Here is a 21552-nt window from a genome sequence, read left to right as displayed (position 1 = left end):
CCAGAGCTTTGCTGTGATCTGTTTCCCTGTGCATGCTTTTCCTTTTTTTGATAGAACTTGCTATCACCAGCAAGATTTTCAAGCTGTTAAAATTGATTAAAGATAATGATAGGATACTTGTTAAAGTTGTCTTTTTTTCCCTCTTTCTATTTCTGATATGGGACTTCAAAAGCTTTCCGAACGATGAGTCATATAGATTAAATTGCACAAACCTGGCCCAAAGCTGAACATGAATGTATTAATGAACAGTGAGAGATGAAAATAATGCACTCATGTAAGGGGAATAGAAAGAATAAATCTCTTCTTTACTTGCTGTAATTTATTCCAATAAATAATATTATATATAGGCAATCTGTACACCTGAAAAAGCAGTTTCTCTAAAAAAAAAAGAAGGCTGGACAGTATACAAGACTACTTTACACAGTATTCAAGCAAATGCTGTACAAAGACTCTTGCTGTTTCAAAACACGTGAAATATTTAGATATCTGAAATTATTCCTTGAATACCATTTCTGTAATTCCTGAGTTGTTACTGTTCCATCATGTTGATTTATGCCACTTTCCTTGTCATCCACAAATACAGCTAAGCAGGGCTGTGTAAGTAGTGGTGCCTCTGAGGCATAGCCAGGTACCTAATAGAAGAAGATCTGATGATTCAGTAGTTGCTGCCTTTCCCTTGAAGCATCTCTGAGCCAACATCTATTTCTGCTAATGCCAAGACACTACATCAGAAGAGGTGCTGAGATTATTCATTAAAGCTAAAGTTATCCCACAACCCTTGTAATATTCAGACTTAGACATTTCCCTTTTCTCTCTTATCTTTCAATTTAACAAACCATCCTTCACAACTGTCCTTAACCCTTTCTATTTGTGACATTGTGCCCATCCAATAGCAATGGTTTAACTCTGGAAGTGGTTATATTTCACTGGTGTACGAAAGGTATCCCTGCAACACTTTCAGTGTGCAAGTGACCTGTAGAGGCACAAGAGGCATCCTGTTACAAGGAGCCTGGCATTAAGAAGGGATCTGAAAGGAACCTCCTGGGATGAATACTAATTTAACCTGTGATGTTTAGGGAGTACACTCTCTGCATAACTTACAGGACACCAAATACTACCTCACCCCAAACATTCCTAGGGCAAAAGTCCAAAAGTAAGAAAACATACAGTGCATTCTGGGGAGAAAGCAGCAGAGGTTATCACCAATGTCCTAGCTTCTTTTCAGCAGAAGGCACCTGTTAGGTGATAATATCCACATAACCTTTAGGTAGTGCATGATGTGGAGTATAAAAAAAAATAATAAATAAAATAAAAAAAAAACACAGCTCCCCCTATTACTTCAACTTATGTGGAAAATGGTGACAGATACGGGAAGGATTTTGATGCTGCGCATTAGACCAGATGGGCCTGGTAGGAACTGAATGGGGCTGGCCAAAGAACTGGGGCAGGAGAGGCTGGATGTGGGTAGGATAAGAGTGTGCAGACACAGCAGGACCACCTGGGTAGTGTTCAGGACATGGGGCAGGAGAGGTTGAATGGCAGCTCAGGTCGTGAGCAGATTAACGTAAGTGTCTTGGGAGGGAAATTAACCCTGTGGATCAGCTTGGACCTGATGTTTCAGGCTGACCACTCCTCCACTGAGAGCAACTGTCTGACACCTCACATGACATGCTCCTGTGCCTTTAGTCCCATCACACAGAGGAGAACAAACCAGCACTGTAGTCAATTTTTCCACTAGTTCAAAGCAGAGTTTTTTGTAATGGATCTATAAGGTATTCCTCTTTTAATGACCTAAGCAGGTGTTAAGTGTGATACCACATCATGGAATATTGTTACAAGTTGTTTTAAACTTTGAAAGTGTATATACATAAAAAATTACACACATACACATAATGCTCAGAAAGTATTATACATTTTTGTGAACACACACACACACAAAAAAATCTAAGGAAAACTATTATTAATGTACAATCTTAATGGTATCCTTTTATATATTTTCAGTTTTGAGCTGCATGGATGCATACCAATATTTTCATAGTGACACCTCACTTTCAATAGAAAGGACAGACATTTTGCAGTTTTCTGGTGATGAAAGCTATAGAATAGAAACTTGATTTGCAGAAAACAAAAGACATGGGAACAATGAAACATGTGACTGCAGGAATAAAGGACTGCTTTTGCTATGAAGGCAGTTATGGGTAGCTGATTTTTTTCTCTGCTCTCAACCAGTGAAACCTTTTTTGACAAAAGGCAAGTCACTCAAACCAAACTTCTTGCATGCTTTGTTTTCCCCTTGTGTTCTGGGTTCTTGACTGGAGACCTTGTGGTCTGATTTGCACACATACTGAGCACTCAGCCTCTGGGAGCTGAACACTGAAATTGTAAAGCTCTGTATAAACCCAAGTGTTCTGAAAAACAAAGTCTTAAGCATCTCAAATTGGATGCCTATAATGTACGAGTACTTCTGAATGTAATCTCTGCATGTATCAGAACATCATTTGCATTCTGAGAGCTGTAGCATTCCCTTATAACATAAAATAAATTAGTTAATGTTTGTGCAGTTCTAACATTACAGAGATGAGCATCTTAGAAAACCTCATGAGGAAATTAATATTCTGTCTTCAGAGCAGGGTCTGAGTGACAAAGAGAAATGAAGTGTTAAGTTAGCTGTTCAGTGAGTGAGTAAGGTAGGATCCTCTAAAATAAAAAAAATATATATATAATGATTTAATTGATGTTTGCATTGTATTACACAGCCACAAAAAGAAAAACTAATATAACGTGTATAGCTAGAATTCTATTTCCTCATTTTGCTTTCTTGCTTTTGTTTTCTTTAAATTTTTCTATTAATGTAGTCTTCCTTAAGCATCTATGATGCTATACAAGGAAAAAATATGCTACTTGCAAGATCAAAAAGCTGTGTTTTTAAGTGTGAAGAATAATTTTCTTCCTTATAAAAATTAAGTAGGACTAATTACTGAATATGTAATTATGTAACATGTACTTAACCAGTACAGAGCCTATATTTATATTCCTGCTCTTCAGTGAGTATTGGAGGAGCCACTTTCTTACACAATAGCTGGGTTTCAAGGTACACGTTGGTTTGAATCATCACTTCTCCTTCAGTATTTGTCAAGTGGATATGTAACTGAGCAGGTCCTGATTTTGTAAAACAGATAGGTTTTGCCTGTGTGGTTTATAATTGCCCATAGAATTGCACCCATGTAACAGAACGAGACCCTTCACAGATTTGGCATGGCCTGCAGATCAAATACGTTTCCTATTTTTATTATGATGATAAAATTCGTTCATTGACAAATGAAAAAATCTTTCTTAAAAAGTGGAATTCTCCTGAATATTCAGAAATATGCAGTATATGAGCAGCTGTGCCTTAATAAGACTGAAATTCCAGCAGCTGGCGTTGTATTAAGCATTCATTAATTTTGAGCACTCTGCACCTGATGTTCTTAGGACATACGCTGGAAAATCAAGAGTTTGTGGTGAGTTACTACAAAGTCAGCAAACAGGAAAAACTGTGATATCCTCTTCTAAGTTAATCTTATGAATAGACCTTATATTGTTCACAGTCCACAACTGCTTTGTCTAATTTATAACACAGACCTTAGTTTGCCTCCCTGCCCTTCTCTGGAAGCCAGCAGAAATGGGCCAGGAGTGTTACTTTCATTTTGTCTATTAATGATCTACTTCATATGTCATAGACATCTCCAAACATCCTAATTACTACATAAAGAAAATAAATTAAACCAGCTAACCTGCGTACAGAAACTGTTATATCCTATGTAATCAAAGAGTGGAAAACTTCAGCCCTCTTCAGCTGAACCTATCATTGTATGCCATAGGAAGAGGAAGGAGGAGGAGAACATAACTGAAACCTGCCCAACAAAGCCAAGCTGACAATGTGCCTGGAATGGAAACAGGATCTAGCATAGTGCAGACTAGGGTGTTAAGTTTTTCTGAGTGTATTGAAGCAAAACAATAGCAAATTAACCTCACCTGGTCACAGCTAATTAGACTTGCGAAGCTATTTAGCAGCAGTTCTCCGTTGTGAAGGTTATAAGTACATACATGTAAAGTTGTGCTGCCACTGCTCATTATATTTTTACGTGGATGTAGCCCCAGCATGGTTGGGTATGCACTTGACTAGTCAGATGTAAATGTTTCTGAGCTGAGTTGTTTGGATAGTTAATTATGCATAGTTTTACTGTCATATATAGATAAACAGCATAAGGAAAGAGTGCCAGTCAATTATGCTGACAATTAAAATGCAAACGATGATTTAAGACAGACAAATTAATCTCCCATACATGCTGTGGGTGGAGTATAGGGTCATTGTTGCACTAGAGTAAAGCACTGGAGAACCCAGAAGTGATGTAGATACATTCATCCAGTAAGGGTGCATCGTAGAATCATGTTCACAGCCACAAGGGTTGGAGAACTAATGAGCCAGACACAATCAGTTGAAATAATGATCTAATTAAAATATCTTTTACTTAAAGACTCTTAAAAAAATATCCTAACCTTTCTCCTTTTTGTTTTCTAGCAAGATCTAAATATCAGATCAATAGATTTTCTGTTTTCTTTGACATTTTGTATTTCCTTATATCTTTCTTCATAATATTTTGTAGAATATAGAGCATTTAAATTACTATACTATTCTGAAATGTACATTAACAGAGCTAAGTCATGATTTACAAATGACTCACAGTTGTCCCAAAAGTCAGCATTTTGGTTTTAATTGGTACCGGTAGAGTAGTGTAAAACTGTAAAGAATAAATCTGTTTTATTAGTATGTATTTAGAACAGCAAAGAGTATTGGATTTGTAATTTCCTGTGATTCTTAGGGGACTTGTGCAGGGAAAACTCCTTTTCTGAACTCTGCCCTTGACTGTTCCCAGAAGAACAATGCTTATTGATATCAGTATTTTATTATTGATTTGCTCAGTATAAAGTTCTTTCATCTTCACATTTTATTTTTCTGTCTTTTTGCTTTCATCCGGCTTTGTGTTTAGTACACGGTGTGGACTGCCCTGTGGGTCACCTGGAATGTTTTCATTATCTGCTTCTATTTGGAAGTAGGCGGACTTTCTAAGGTAGGTCTCTTATCATTCTTTAGGTTTATGGGAGGGTGTTTTAACTACAGAACTCGTGGATTTTAGAAGGCTGGAACCATAGAGGAAAAATGTGGCTGTTTGAACATACAATCTGATCTTCAGTGTTTGAACTTGTATATGATAGTAAATAATCATGGTTTTGAAGTACATAAATGCAAGGAATCTAAACTACAGTTGCCTTCTGAAGCACCATCTGAAGAAAAATTATGTTATTCAGTAAAAACTTTAAAGTTCTTTTTGATTGTTGAAAAACAGACAATGCCATTTTGGGTGAATTTCCAAGTGTAAGTGAAAAACGTATCTGAATTTCTCAGGCTGCTTTGAAAGCAGCTAAAGAAAATTACGAAGAAGGTTAATGTAGTAACTTGTAGAGCAAATTGGTCTTACAGTGAGAATGTTAATTCTTTTCTTAAAAAAAAAAAAAAAAAGGCAAAGGATGACTTTTTTCACATCTGAATAAAACTTTCCTTTACATGGCACTTAATGCTCTAGGCCATTGATTCTTTATTCAAACCTCTGATTAGAGAAGAAGTATTTGCTGGAATTACCAGAATATGTATTGCATTCATAAAACGGAGTGCTTATGTTAGTGTAGGTTATATTTAGCATTGTATCTACAGTGAGTTCCATACAGTGTCTGAGGATTTTTATTCTATTGCTAGACAGAAATGAAATTAATCTCTGTTTACCACATTCATATTTAAATGTTTGTAGGCACAGCATGCCAGTAGCACAAGTGGATCCTGGAATTAATAGAATAAATGTCCCTGATACTAGCTGTGGATTTAATGACATAGATAATGCTACTGTTGATTCATGCAATGCTTTTAAAGAATTCTGAACTCCACTCAGTTCAGATAGCAATGTTTGTGAGCTATGTGATTTTCTGTGTTCATCATTAAAACTCATGGCTTTTGGTTGACAATAAACAAAAAATGGTGAAACCAATTTAATAAGAAATAAAATTTAATTTACTCAGTAAAAAAAAAAAAAAATCTATTAAAATTAAAGCTTTCAACGGAAGCTTCCTTTGGTGATAAAACTTTGTAATGAAAAACTAAAACAGCTTATTTTTTCTGCAAATGTGATTTAGTTTGCTAGGAGTCATAGACTTGATGGGGAGATTAGTGCACTTCATAGATCAAAATAACTTATTGTATTGGCATGTTTTGACTTAAAAATCTATTGGGTACACAGAAGTGATGAATGCCTAAAGTAATTGTTCTTTTTCATTTTGCTATACACATAGTTTGCATTTTTTTTCAGTTCGTTGATGACTGTTATTATAGGGACTATTATATTTTTTTAAAGATTGCTAGTATTTTTTATCTAAATGCCTTGGAAGTGAAGTGAAACTTGTAGTGTGACCCCTAAATTTGTGAAAATCAGAGTTGCCTTTACATGGATTGCAAATAATTCTGATTGTGTCCTTACCAATATAAAACAGCAGAAATAAATAGAAATCCTTTATCTTCCAGTTTCACCAATATGGTTCACTTTTAGGTCTTTTTATTTAATATATATGACAAAACAAAATGCAGAGATGTAGTACAAATATTACTCAGTAATTAAGAAAAATCTCTTTTATTACTATTTATTTTGATTGATCTTTTTGGTGGAATTTTTATTTTGTCATTTATAATTACAATGTTTGAAAAGTGATGAAAAGTTGTGTGGTACACACAAAATTATCCTCATGGAATTTAACTGCTCCTGAAGAAATTACATCACACATTACATTGTAGCACTGGCATCAGGACCAAGCTAGTAATAATAAAATCCAGAATTTTTTGTAAATTGTGCCAAGAAATTCCACTAAATGTAATGGAAAATTTGAGTAAGAAGAACTTAGCTAATTTATACCCATTCTGTGAGGGTTTAAAGAAAACATTTATCTTTCAGTTACAATGCATACTGTTCAGATTTTCCAGAAAGATAAAGTGATTATTTATTTATTAAAAGAACAGCTTGATTTCAATTTTAAGTCTGTGTGTGACTGTATATATATATATATATATATATATGACTGCATATATATATATATATATGACTGTATATATATATATATATATATATACTTAAATACTTAACTTTTCTTGATAAAGAGTGATGAAAACTGGCATCCATTCTCTCATTGTCAACCACCACAGAAGTGGCTTGAACTTTTCTATTCTTTCAGCAAAGTATGGTGCTTTTTCTTAAGAGTTTCCTGGAAAGCTTATGTATTTTTGAAATACATAATATACCAGTGAAAACACATTTCATGTTTTACAAACACATTTCACCTTTGCCAAAAGAATACAATTTCGCAAATACCCAAATACTTTGACCCAAAAGCCCATTTAAGTTTTTGTTTTTAATAATATTGTGAGACAAACTGGTAAACCTGAGGGGATGTATATAGTCTATATACATATGTAATCTGGGGCTATAGGACCTCTTGTGGTCAAGGAATTAACTTAGGTCTGAGTTAATTAATACTCAATTAATATGGTATTATAAACAGGAATTATAAAGAAGGAGAGTTGTGCAGAAGAAACCAAAAGCAGCTCATCCCACAATAACTACAACGCAATCAGGGCAATCTCCTGAGAAATGAATGATATGGATTCCAGTCTTCTCATGTGTGGAAGGGGAATAAACTTGGCTTTCCACCAGCTGGAGTGTTTTAAGCACAAATCTAATGAGTAAAGGGCTCATCTTTAACTATCCTATAGACAGCGTACAGTCAAGATCGTTTCTCACTTCTGTTACAGAATTGTAAATAAAATATTAATATTTTCTTTCAGGGCTAAATAAATATTATTTGATCAGAAATAGAATAGCTAATTCTTTGTTTGTATTAATTTAGATTTTTACTTGTCTTTTATTTCTCATTTTAGCAGTACAATCCCACCAGCTCTCTATTTGCCTACCAGTGAAAAAACTGTCCATGTGAAAAAATGAAAATTGCCTATATTTTTCATTTACTGCTTTTATGAAACTGAAAGCATAATTTTTAGTGTAAACCACCCTGTGTGACAGAAACAAAGCTGTTGTTATAAGATGACCTTTTAATCCTCCACAGCAGGATGACAGATTGCTACATCCACACACCTTTTAGTCGTGGAGCTCATTAGTTGTTTGGATCTTATTCTATGTCTTGAAATGAAACTGTTCTAATTGCTGCATTTGAGAGTATGGACAATCTTAGATATACAGACATAAAGAAAAATCTCAAGAATTGAGGCAAACAAAACATTCCCTAAAACACATTTGAAAATAAACTTCAATTGAATCTTACCGGTACCAGAAGTTGTCCTTTTGAAATTTTATATGTTCTTAAATATGGACTAGACATAGTCTAACTTGTATAAGTCAGCCTTCTATCCCTAGCAGTACATTCTTTAATGTACTTTTTACTTTACAAAGGACACCTAATTTATTTAGTTTTCAGAGTTAATATTTCTATCATTTACCTCCCACTAGTATTTCAGAACAAGTATGAAAATAGTTGTGTTTATTTGTATTTATCATTTTCTCTGCTAACTGGTACTTTTTGGTAGACCATTTTTCTCCTACTAGATTTATTGTGGGTTACTGTGACATTTGCTCACACATGTTACTGCCCTTTATCCTGTAAATGTATGGCAGCACTCCAGGGCTGCATATTCCTTTCCTGTTGTTTTATATGCCTTACCTTAGCAGCTGGGCAATGTTGATCAGCTATTTTCTTATTCTGTGATGTTTCTATCTGTTCTTTACTGTTTTTCTGTGGCATGCTTCTTAAGCATGAACTTTGCCTAAATCCAGGTCATTTTAAGACCAGCTTTCAAGGTTGAGCTGTCTGTTAGCTATGTCTAGTGCTGCTTTTGAGCAAAGATTTCCATGGCACACACTCACATATTCAGTAGGAAACTGCTTCTAAAACAGCTTACGTTTATTATCAGGTCCTTAATTTTTGAAGTTGAATTGAGGTCAATGTGACTTCTTTAATGTATCTGTGATACTACACACACTGAAGCCAGCGGAAATTTTGCATATGCTAATTAATAAAACAATCTTTTTCACATTTATTTTCTAGTAATATTTACTTATATCAGTGTGTCTGAGGCTCCCAGCCAACTTTATTAAACTAGAGACAGAAATATGGACTAAGTTTTGATATAGCTCTTTAGTTGGTGGATAAAATTATAACTGGTAAAATTAATTTGTTCCCTCTGAGGAAAAAATGGACTAATAAATTACTTAGCAAAAGTGCTGTGGGAATAGAGACTTAATACTCTTTTCTAAACAAAGTATTGTAGATCAGAATGAGGGCTAATCAGCTAATCATGTGCACTTAATCCTGGCTACTTCTGGAGTCCTCTTTATTCCATTTGGTGCATGTCAGTCAATTCTTAATTATTGTACAGTTATATCTAAGCATCTCAAATGGATCAAGTTAAGCTAAAAAATAATGCCATTTTTTAATTAATAAAGATGTACAGGTAAAATTTGGGGGCTCGTGGTATTTATTTTATTTTTTTTTTTTTTTTAATGTGAAATGAGAACAGGAGCATTGCTTAAATTTAAGCAATGGAAGTTGGAACTTAAGCAGTGTGTTGAAAGGGACCTTAAAGATCATCTAATTCTAACCCACCTGCCATAGGCAGGGATGCCACCCATTAGGTTAGTTTGCCCCATCCAATCTGGCCTTGAACACCTCCAGGGATGGGTGTTTCCTTCACCCATTTTCTTCAACATTGAGCCATTACCACAACTCTCTGAGTGCAACCATCCAGCCAATTCCTTACCCACTGAGTGGTCTGTCCCTCAAATCCCCATCTCTCCACTTTAGAGACAAAGATATCATGGGGGACAGCGTCAAATGCTTTGCACAAGTCCAGGTAGTTGGTTGTCATGATGTCAGTTGCTCCTCCCCTATCTACCAGTGCTGTAACCCCATGTTAGAAGGCCACCAGATTTGTTAGGCAAGATCTACCCTTAGTGAAGCCATGTTGGCTGCTACAATACAAAATATGTTGGCTAACAACATGAAAAAAAGTCGTTCTCATTCTAACATGCAGGTATAAATGAGAAAATTAAAGCAATTATTTTGGTGTAGTTAGCATCAAAATTAGCTCAATGACATAGCCCACTCTGAGAAACATGTGAATAAAGTTGGCAGAATCTTTAGGAGAGGAAGAAGTGATAAACTTAAAAAATAAAATAATAAAATAAAATAAATAAATAAAGCCTATATAGAAAATCAGCAAGGAGAGTGGAAAGGATTTCCTGGCAGGGCATAATACATCTACTCAACTGTAAATGATTTTTATATGGAGGCAAGTGATCATTTTTTTCAGATCTACTCAGAAGAATGTCAACAAATAACTTTCTGAACATGTGACAAATACTTGTCTGGAGGTTAGGAGGCGCTTTCTAGTACTAAGTGCACTGAATAAGATTTAACACTGTCATAACTCTTCATCACTAGATACTGTGAAGAATTAAGTAAAGGAATAGCTATCTGTGATGATCAAGGTAACTCTTCCTCCTTGCTATTTTTAATCTATAGAAATAAGCCTCTGTCAAGGTAAAATTCCAAGGTAATATCCATGGATGGTTTGAGGTATGAGTGTTACGTATGAAAAAGTGAATAGATTTTGAAAATGTAAAACCTCCTCTTCAACTAACTGAGAATTGGGTTAACTTCAGCAGGAGTGGTGTTCCAGCCGAGGATCTTGGGGCGTCTCTGGCTTTTTACCTCAGCAGATGTGTAGGGACACAGAAAATGGGGAAACCCAATGGAGGCTTCAAGGTGGCTGATGGCAGTTCTTGTACATGCATGGATGGGATGTTGGTGTTCAGCTGTGTGACACCAAGTGGGAGGCGATGCTGTCACTGCTGTTCACTCCTGACAGACACTAGGCATCTGTTAAACACAAGACTCATGTTCTCTCAGTTCTTTTGATGGATTTTTAATTGAACACAAATCATTGCCATTCACAATGCATCCTTCACCAAAGAGAATATAATACCAGTAACGGTGTATTTCTTTCCTTTTGGATATGGTACATAGACATGTACAACTCAGCTGAGAATTTCTTCCCACACACCTATGAATACTATCAATTGCTTTAGGTCAGTGTCTCTTAGGCCTTGGGAGGCTACGTATCCATTATTCTTATTCTTCATGCTACTATAGATCCATTTGTTTCAGCTGGTGCCATCAACTGCTACTAACTGTGATATCTGCAATAACGGATCACACTAAAGCAGTGGATGTAGCTGGAGGCATTTTGCAGTTTCTAGTTGTTACAGATAACTAGTTTTATAGCAGTAGTTAAATATAATCTCTTCTTAGTGTGTATTTGAATAAAACTCAATTAGCAGAAATTAAACCTGAAGAAAGGAAAGTTTTCATTTCCTTGAAGTTTGGACCCTCTTACTTCCTCCTACTTTCCTGACTTCGTTATTCTAAAAGTTTAAGGAATTACTGTTTTTAAAGTTATGTTCCAGAGTGTTTTCTGGTATGGAGAAACGAGGAAAGCTAATTAAACACTACTTCAGTAAATAGAATTAAACTTATAGTAAGACACAGAAAACTGGGCCCAGTATACACATTTCAATGCTTGCCTTGTGCAATCAATTTCATCTCAACTTTCACTCTTTCTTTGAACCAACTCTCATAATTAACAACAACAACAAAAGGATGTGTTAAGAAACACCTGCCTCTCTTTTTATTATTGTTATTATTATATTTCCCTTTCTTACAGTAGAGATTTCACTGAAATGTGTTTGCTACAGCATAATGTTCTAATATGACCTTCTTTATGCACGTTGCTCCTCCCATCGTGCTGCTTTTTCATAATAAAGAGAAATAATATCCAGGTTCATCTGTATTTAATATTTTTCTATAATGTTCTGTTCTAAGAGCAGCCTTTTGAATTTTTAATTATTTTGGCAGTAAACCTGGAATCCAATTTACTGTGATGTTATGCAGTGTAATGCTGAACAGAAACATTTCAGAGCTTCAAAATAATAACTATGATCTTGCCTCAGATACCGTTAATCATGAATTCAATGTGTTGGTGGTGTGCCTTTCCACAGTATTTACAAACAATATTTTCTGATGTTCTGTTATATTGATGTTGGTACCACATGCAGTTTCTACTGCTGCATATAGTTTGTTTAGAATACGATGATTGTTTCTATTAAAAGTTAGCATACTATCTGCCATGAACTGTGAATCATAATAGTGAAGCTGTGGTAAAAAGTATTATGTTTTTGTTAACAGTTTACACTTCTCAGCCAGAAAAAAAAAAAAAAAAAAAAAAAAAAAAAGAAAGAAAAAGAAAAGTCAAAAAAAAAAGAAAAACTACACATCTGTGCTGGTGTTATTAAAATAAATCAAAGGAATGCTACCTGCAGACTGCTTAACAAAATTTTATATGTTCTATATTAAAAAAAAAAAAAAAAGGAGAGAGAGAGAGTATCAGAAGAGTGTTAATCTGTTAGTACTCTAGTATTAAAATCAGTGCACATTCATCCAGTTTGGAATTTTGAACAATCAACTGGCCTCAAAGGCTTCTATTTAGCTGAAGAGACTGTGGATGTTTCTTGATGTTCCAGATTTTACATAACCAAAGCCATTTTTTATTCATTCCGTTTCTGTGTGCTGAGTAAAGCTGCAACACCATGTAAGTTTTAATGAAATATATGCTTATTCTTAGAAGGACAATTTAGATAGCAGATAGCTGGATGCCACAATTTCAGCATAAGGTCATTTTTGAAAAGAAAAAAAAAAAGAACAAATGGGACACTGATAAATGCCACAGAAACTGCAAAATGTGTCATCCTGATGTTAATTGTTTAGGTGATAGAATCACATTGCAGAACAACTTAATCAGGAGTACATTACAGATGGTGCAAAAATTGAATTTCATATCCTTTCAGGTGACATTTAGAGTGGTTCATAATATTTTATACAATCAGCACCATTCAAATATGTTTTTTTAAAACAGAATTAATGTCCTTTTAAATAACCTTAATGTTAAAGTCTAAAGCTGATATTTGCAGGAGGCTACCATCCTTCATCAGTTTAAATAACTGAGATGATACCTCACTGTCTTTTTTATTATTTTCTTTTTATTTTTAAGTATGCCACTGAAAATCCATGCCTGATTGGCTTTTGGAATGATGGATGTGTTATATATGGTTAGCTAACTACTACACAAATAAATTTATTAATATAAATATTGCATTCATATTTGTTTGAGTTTATTACCTTAATCTTTCAGATATTTCTAGGATCTTGAAGTTAAAAAAAAAAAATCTAATACTTAAAACAAGTGCTAAAATGTATAAAAAGTCTTACAGGGAGGAGGCAGGTAGCTTGCAAAATCTCTCCAAAACCACAGTTGGATATGAAAAAGAACTAAGGATGCAGTTCCAGCCTGAAATGGGTCATGTGATGCAGACGTGCATGCTGTCATAGCTATTGTGGCAGAGAGATTAAATCCCTGTGTATCTTATAGTATAACTGTGCCTGAATCCCCTCACAGAACTTGAAGAAGGATTGGGTATTTATATAGAGAACAATAAGATGTAGAATAAAGAGTCAGAGCATGTAAAGAGAGGAAGGATCATCCAGTCATCTACACTTACCTGATGTGTCTGAAAGATTGCTGCATTTTTTCATTTTCCTGTGTTCAGTTTAGCCTATTACACTAACACAAATTTTTCAGGATCCTGAAGAGTCAACCATATTGTGATAGTTCACTTATGATTAATCACCTTAGTGTTAAATACAGGTACCTTATCTTTTGTGTATGTTTTTTCTTGCTCTTAAATATCCAATGCTTACTTAAGTAAGGATTTAAACACTGTAGAGAAATTGCATTTCAGTCTAAAATTGCTCATTAGATCAGGAGTTTGAATTTTGGTGTCTCATATCCAGCATATGCTGTGTTTTCTCTGCTATTAAGTGTCTCTCTGCCAATTAGTTTTTCACTGCCCCCACCTCTCCACAACTCATCTATAAAGAGATGGGTGAATAGGTGCTGCTTGAGTACCTGCCACAGGGCAGGGTCAATGTGTGAGGATGGAGAATTTGAATTTGTTCGTGGAGAGAGGAAGGGAAATTCCTCTAAATCATAGTTCGGTTTTAAGCAAGTATGGAAAATCTGTCTGCAAACAAGGGTAAAACTAGGTTTGATTACTCAGGGTATCATTTTATGTACTTATAGACAACTTAATCTATTTTGCATTGATTGTTATACTCTTATTGTACAAAAAGGAAAGATTGCTGAGATTTTGTTTTCTGGATATGATGTCCTAGTAAGATTTCAAAGAAATATTTTGATTACTTCTTTAATCATATTCTCGGTTAGGCATTGGATTGGCCACAGTTGCTGTCTGTCCAGTTGTTTCTAACTATTGACAGGAGTGACTGCTGTGTCCAGATTTTAATGCTTCTATAAGGCAGTGTGTTTATTTTAGTGCTAGTGTTGGCTCTGTTTTTTGCATGCTGAGGTCAAATTAGTTTTGTTTTTTTACTATTTTTTTTCTATACACTATTTTTTTCAGTTGTATCCCACTTTTCAGAATTTGAGTTCCTATGTTGGTCAAGTAAGCCGTTCTTCTGTTTTATGAGAAAGCCTATTATTTAGTCTGTCCTCTAGTGAATATCAGCATTCAACTGATGTCTAGTTTTAAGACAGTTTTATTGTTTTGAAGGGAGTTTTGCACTGATTCATATGGCATCTTTTTCCATTTGAAGACAATATTCATTAGGAACAAAATATAATATTTTTTTGTAATAATTTCCATGTAAGAGTAAATAATTTACACTCAATAGTGCTTGATGAAAGTACAGAGGACTTATTGTAGAATATGAAGAAGTTCTTCCCAGAAATGATGATACTGAATTGCATGAAAGTTTTTAAGTATGCTAAGTGAATTTAAGAAGAGATTGGACTGTGCGCTTAGTCACATGGTCTGAACTTTTGGGTAGACCTGTGCAGTGTCAAGAGTTGGACTTGATGATCCTTAAGGGTCCCTTCCAACTCAGGATATTCTATGATTCTATGATTCTATGATTCTATGCATCTTACAGAAATTCATAATAGTGCAACTTCAGCATATTGCTTAGATAGATATGTTAACGTGGAACTATCTTTGACCTGTAAAAGAAATACAGGAAGCAGGTGATTCACCATCACCACCAAATGTCATCCAGAAGACTGCACTTTCATCCTTTGGGATTCATGAACTCTGTCTAATTTAGGGGAAAGACAAGCAGCAGTTCTTTGGTTTACATTTCACAGATCTGCATTTGACAACCAAGGTGATTTTTACTAACTACACAGAGCCTGTGTATCCAGTCAGAGATATCCTAGGATTTTCTAGGATCTCAACAGTAGACAATCATTGTCTTGAACTTTCTGAATTAACATCTGCTTACAACAGCTTTGTTCCATGGGACTGGTATAAGCATTTTGCCTTTTGAGTTTTACACATTTTTTAAGTCTGGCGAGCCTATCTGAGCCAGAATTTCATCAGGTTTTTCAAAAGCATCTGCAAGAAAATTTTGTTCTTTAGCTCCCATGAGATGATTCTTACTTGCTGCTCAGTAAGGGGAGCCATAGGGCAGGTGTCCCTGGTAGATTTCTACTACTACTTTTTTTTCAAAGGCTTCAGCAAACAGAGAAGTGCTGGATAGTTCAGTAGCTCACCTCAGGTAAACTTCAAATATATTTCCAAGACATCTGTTTCGGCAGTATTTTGTTTGTGGAATGCTTGATCTTTATATTGTATTAATCTGTCTTAATTAGAAAAAGACTTTTGATCACATAGATCACAGGAAGTAGTCTCTTAATCTTTGTGGTTCAAGACTTGGAGCAAGTTTATATCCTATGTTTGGTTTCTGTGTAATAATATATTTAGCCTCAGTAAGAAGGGATTGTTCCTTGGGTAGATTATTATATTCTCTTTCAGTTGTAGAATCACCTTTCTGGCTTTTCTTTTCCTTTTTTAGCTGTCCTTCAGGGAAATTCTTGAGACATATTGATGTGACTGAGTTTATTATTCATGAGTATCAGCATTCCTTTGAACAGAGGTCTTCAGCTTGGATTAATGGGGAAAGAGTGAGAGAATCCCACTGGGGATTTGGCTGACCTCCTGCCCTTTATTTTGCTGGGAGATTTATTGTCAGTGGCTTTACTACACTAGGAATAATACTGGGTCTTTTTGACCTATTCAGTCAAATGGGGAAGGCAGAAGCTTTGGAGAAGTCACAGTGCTAGAAACAGTGCCTGCCTGAGACTGTCTTCCAAGGGCAGACACTATTTATGAATAATTTGTCTGTGTTATTTGTCCGTATTGCATTCTGTATACTTAAATTACCTCTCCGCATATGCCTTTAGAGAGCACGTAGAAGTCCATGTTGTTTTGGAAGAATGTTTCTTTTGCAAGGAGAGAATATATTATACTTGTCTGTTGAGAACAGACAGGCTTTGGCTCTTCTGTGTTACTGCTATGGATCTTACTTCTGCAGACATGGAAACAGTCACCCTCTACCCCTCCTTGGTAGATCAAGAGATTCAGGGTTGATTTGGGAGTTTCTGCTGGAGTTTCCTTGTTTATCTCAAAGTTGTTTGAAGGCTTGGGCATTTTTATGCTGAGACTGAACTTTCTGAGCTGCCTGCTGAACTCTCTGCCTAGTGTTCTGCTAAGAGAAGCACAGATATTATTTCTAAAACTCAGATTACTTGCTTGCTGCAGATAAACACACTTGATTCATTTTACCTTTATTTTCTGTGAATTGTGGATGATACTTTCACTTTTCAGCTTTGTGTTCACTATTCTGTAATTTTCGTTATTTTGAGCAGAAGTGACAAACTACTGTCTAACTTTCTCATGATCAGTATTACCAGGGAAGATTATTTTCCTTCAGAGCCATTTCACCCTGACTAAATTAATGTTTCTTTCTTTTTACCATTTCCTGAAGCATTCACAGCTGTCTTATTTTTTTCCACTTCAAAGATGGGCTGTTGGATAAAAGACAACATTTATTGAGGGGGAAAATATATATATATATGTGTGTGTGTGTGTGTGTGTGTCCAGTTGTGAAGAAACTGTGATATCCATTATATCTTCATCTAAAATATATTTGTACAATATTTAACTTCAGAGTCATTTGTGCTGTTTTGGGGCTATTTTTATATGCTTCATGTTTACCCTGAGTTTCATCTATGTTTTGCTTTAGGGCATCTTGCATCCCTTTGTCTTTAATTTTTTTTTTCTTTTCTTTTTTTTTTTTTTATCTGCATGAAATAACTATTTTTATTGTTACATGCTGTGTGCATGTAGACTTTGTGTACACCCTACAAACATTAGCACAGTCATTGAAAATAGTTATTTCGGAAAAGCCAGTGATATAAATCTCTTAATAATTACTTTTTACTTCATAAAATTACATTTTAATTTGTACATATTGGTATTTTTATGTATCTTAGGTTCAGCTTGTGTATACTTATAATAAATTGATTCATGAGGGTAAATCTGGTTATTATTTAAACATATACTTTCTATTCCAGTTTTAAAACAGTAATTTCCTGTAAAAACTTTTTGCATCACTCTGATGCAATACGCTAATATTCATGAAAATGTCTACATATTAAAATATGCTTGGGACACAAATTTACCTATTTTTAATACATTAAATAACAAAAAGGTTTTTAAAGATTGTTTAGGACCCAAGGGAATGACTTGAAGCTGTGTCACGGGAGGTTCAGGCTGGATTTCAGGAAAAGGTTCTTCAGTGGGAGGCTGGTCGAGCACTGGAACAGGCTCCCCAGGGATGTGGTCATGGCACTGAGTCTGGTGGAGTTCAAGAAGCGTTTTGAAAATGATCTCAGATATATGGTCTGATTTCTTGGTGTTCCTGTCTGGAGGCAGGAGTTGGACTCAATCATCCTTGTAGGTCCCTTCTAGTGTGGGATATTCTAGAATTCTAGAGAGTTTTAAAATGTTCTTAGACCCTAGCAATGAGAACAATATCATAGGATTTCTCCATTCCTGTCTATGATCACTTTTTATAGCTGTAAGTAGTCACCTTGTTTCAACATTGCAGGATCATATTTACTTTGCCAAACATTTTATTCTCTGGGATGCAGTTTCCAATTCTGTTACACAACTTGTCTTTCCTGCTTCCAAGCTATATCACTTTGCTGGTGCCTATAATTTAACAGATTTTATTTTGCTGATCCCAGCTTACCAAGTAATCCAGATGGCCCTGTACAGCTGCCTGCCTTTTCATTATTTAACCTCCTCCCTCTCTTTGTGTCATCTGCAAATACATTCACTATAAGCAGTGATTTTATATTTACTTCTAGATCAGTGATGAAAGTGTTGAATAACATCAGACCTTAGTTGAGTCCCGGGGGAGTCCTGCTAGAAACACTCTTATTCAGTTATGATTTTCCATTGACAACTATGTTAATTAGCCAGTTTTCAATCCATTTAATTTTCAGTCCATTAAAAATGTACTGACTTTCTAATTTTTTCAATAAAAATGTTTTGTGAATGCCTTATATAGAGGACTAAGTAAATTACATTCTTGCAGCTGCTTATATCAACTCAAGTTTTAACCTCTTAAAGTAATGAAATCAAGTGTTTTTTTTTTTAACAAGTCCTAATGTCTTATGAATTCATAGTGACTGGCATTGATTACACTGCTTTTGCTGGTTCTTGAAGATCTGTTTTTATGTCAACCTTTCCTCAATTTCTTTGTAACTGGTGCTAGACTAACTGTTCTTGAACAATTGCACATGTGTTTCGTGAACTTTGCGTCAGCTTTAAAATTCTTCACTTTCATGAAGTTCAAATGATGTATTAAAAACTAACTTCTCTACATTCATGGATCTCCACACCCAAGTTTTTGCGTGTTTGTAAGTCCAGTGCAAGACTTGATATGATTTATAAATCACTAAAACCAATTTAAGCCATTTACTTATGGTTTTGAAAGTACCTTTCCACTTCTTCTCATTCTGTTCTTTACTAAATAAAGAACTTGCATATTTATTAAAGAATGTTTACCTTTTCTGCCTCTTTACAAAAATTACAGACTTCATCTACTTGTAGGTCTATATCTTCTCTACAATCTCTTTTATTTCTAATTAAGCATTATGATGTACCTCTAACTGCCTTTAACCTTGCTAGTATGGATTTTACCTGACATTTTTCTTCCCCATTAAATATTCTCTATTATGTATCTTCTAATTTATATTGACTGAAATCTTTTATCCATTGTTATTCTGGCTTCTTGAGGAACAGGCTGATACAAAAGAGAGAGACCATGAGTGTTTATGTGCCACTGAAAACTTTCATACCTATTGATTGAACAAATTTTCACAAACAAATATTTCATGGTTAAATTCATGCATGTGTGCCATTACAAAGGAAAAAGGTAGCTGGAAGAGAGAACAGAAGAAACTGTGTAGCATCTCCATAGCCAAAAAGTGCTGCAACTTCTTATCAGAAACACTTGCTTGATTGCTACTATCCAACTGCAAATAGGCAGCTCTACTTCAAAAACAGTATTCATAAATAGAACTTGCTTTGTTCTGTTTCTGAGAGATGATTGTTCTATGTACTATATAATGCTTTATTTATAATTGCTGGTTTTGGTTTGCACTAAATCAGAAGAAAGACCACAGAGGAGGAGAAGGGAAAGAGATCATTTTAGTATTTCTTCCCAGCTTCTCTTCATCACCCAAATCACCCTAGCTCTGCACCCGGGATACCCCTTGACTTATTAACCTCTGAAACTCCACCTAGGGCTTCTGCAGCCCTTCTCACCGGGGTACTTAGTACCCTGGATGTTTTCTTTCTCTGACACCTACAGAACAGCATAGCAAAATGAATTTTCACTTGCTGAGAAGTTTTTCCTGCATTGTTAATATGCACGGCCTCTACATCTGGAGTGCTGCAATGTCTGGCTATAGGCTCTTCAGAAGGGACAGGCACCATGGAAGGGGTGGTGGTGTGGCTCTCTATATCAGAGAGAGTTTTGATGTTGTGGAACTTGAGGCTGAAATGATAAGGTTGAGTCCTTATGGGTTAGGATCAGCAGGAAGTCCAACAGGGGAAGCATCCTGGTGGGGGTCTGTAGTAGACTGCCGAACCAGGATGAGGAGACTGGAAGCACAACACCGCCCAGCAGTCTAGGAGGTTTCTGGAGAGCGTGGAAGATAGCTTCCTGACACAGCTGGTTAGTGAGCCTACCAGGTGAGGTGCCCCACTAGACCTTCTGTTCACAAACAGAGAAGGACTGGTGGGAGATGTGGTGGTTGGAAACTGTCTTGGGCAGAGTGACCATGAAATGATAGAGCTCTCCATTCTTGGAGAAGCCAGGAAGGGGACAAGTAAAACCGCTGTATTGGACTTCCAGAGGGCTGACTTTGAGCTGTTCAGGACACTGGCTGGTAGAGTCCCTTGGGAGGCGGTTCTGAAGGGCAGAGGAGTGTAGGAAGGCACTCTTCAAGAAGGAAATCTTAATGGCGCAGGAGCGGTCTGTATCCACGTGCCCAAAGACGAGCCAGCATGGAAGAAGACCGGCCTGGCTGAACAGAGAAATGTGGCTTGAGATTAGGAGAAAAAAGAGGGTTTACAGTCTTTGGAAAAGAGGGCGGGCCACTCAGGAGGACTATATGTTGTGAGGCGGTGCAGGGACAAAATTAGAAAGGACAAAGCTCACGTGGATCTCAGTCTGGCTACTGCCATCAAAGACAACAAAAAATGTTTTTACAAATACATTAATGCAAAATGGAGGACTAAGGAGAATCTCCAGCCTTTACTGGATGCAGGGGGGAACTTAGTTACAAAATATGAGGAAGAGGCTGAGGTGCTTAATGCCTTCTTTGCCTCAGTCTTTAGCAGCAAAACCAGCTGCTCTCTGGATACCCACCAGAGCTGGTGGAAGGGGATGGGGAGCAGAATGTGGCACTCACTATCCATGAGGAAATGGTTGGTGACCTGCAAGTCGATGGGGCCAGATGGGATCCACCAAAGGATACTGAGAGAACTGGCGGAGGAGCTGGCCAAGCCACTTACCATCATTTATCAACAGTCCTGGCTATCGGGGGAGGTCCCAGTCGACTGGCGGCTAGCAAATGTGACGCCCATCTACAAGAAGGGCTGGAGGACAGACCCAGGAAACTATAGGCCTGTCAGTTTGACCTCAGTGCCAGGGGAGCTCATGGAGTAGATTATCTTGAGTGTCATCACGTGGCACTTACAGGGCAATGAGGTAATCAGGCCCAGTCAGCATGGGTTTATGAAAGGCAGGTCCTGCTTGACAAACCTGATCTCCTTCTATGACAAAGTGACATGCTTGGTGGATGAAGGAAAGGCTGTGGATGTGGTCTACCTTGACTTCAGCAAGGCTTTTGAC

General features: G+C 36.1%; 1 protein-coding gene across 4 annotated transcripts in view; it reads left to right on the top strand.

Moving 5' to 3' along the window:
- The window catches only part of NKAIN3 (sodium/potassium transporting ATPase interacting 3), a 376280-nt gene that overhangs the window by 184137 nt on the left and 170591 nt on the right, over positions 1 to 21552 (top strand). For all 4 annotated transcript variants that reach the window (XM_038175190.2, XM_038175189.2, XM_038175188.2 and 1 more), the window contains exon 3: positions 5031 to 5111. In XM_038175190.2, coding sequence (XP_038031118.1) covers positions 5031 to 5111 — 81 coding nt within the window. The remainder of the gene's footprint in view (positions 1 to 5030; positions 5112 to 21552) is intronic.

The sequence above is a fragment of the Anas platyrhynchos genome, chromosome 2 (assembly GCF_047663525.1).
Source record: "Anas platyrhynchos isolate ZD024472 breed Pekin duck chromosome 2, IASCAAS_PekinDuck_T2T, whole genome shotgun sequence".
Lineage (NCBI taxonomy): Eukaryota > Metazoa > Chordata > Aves > Anseriformes > Anatidae > Anas > Anas platyrhynchos.
Note: the sequence above shows the minus strand (reverse complement) of the source record. Positions and strands in the feature narration are given on the sequence as shown.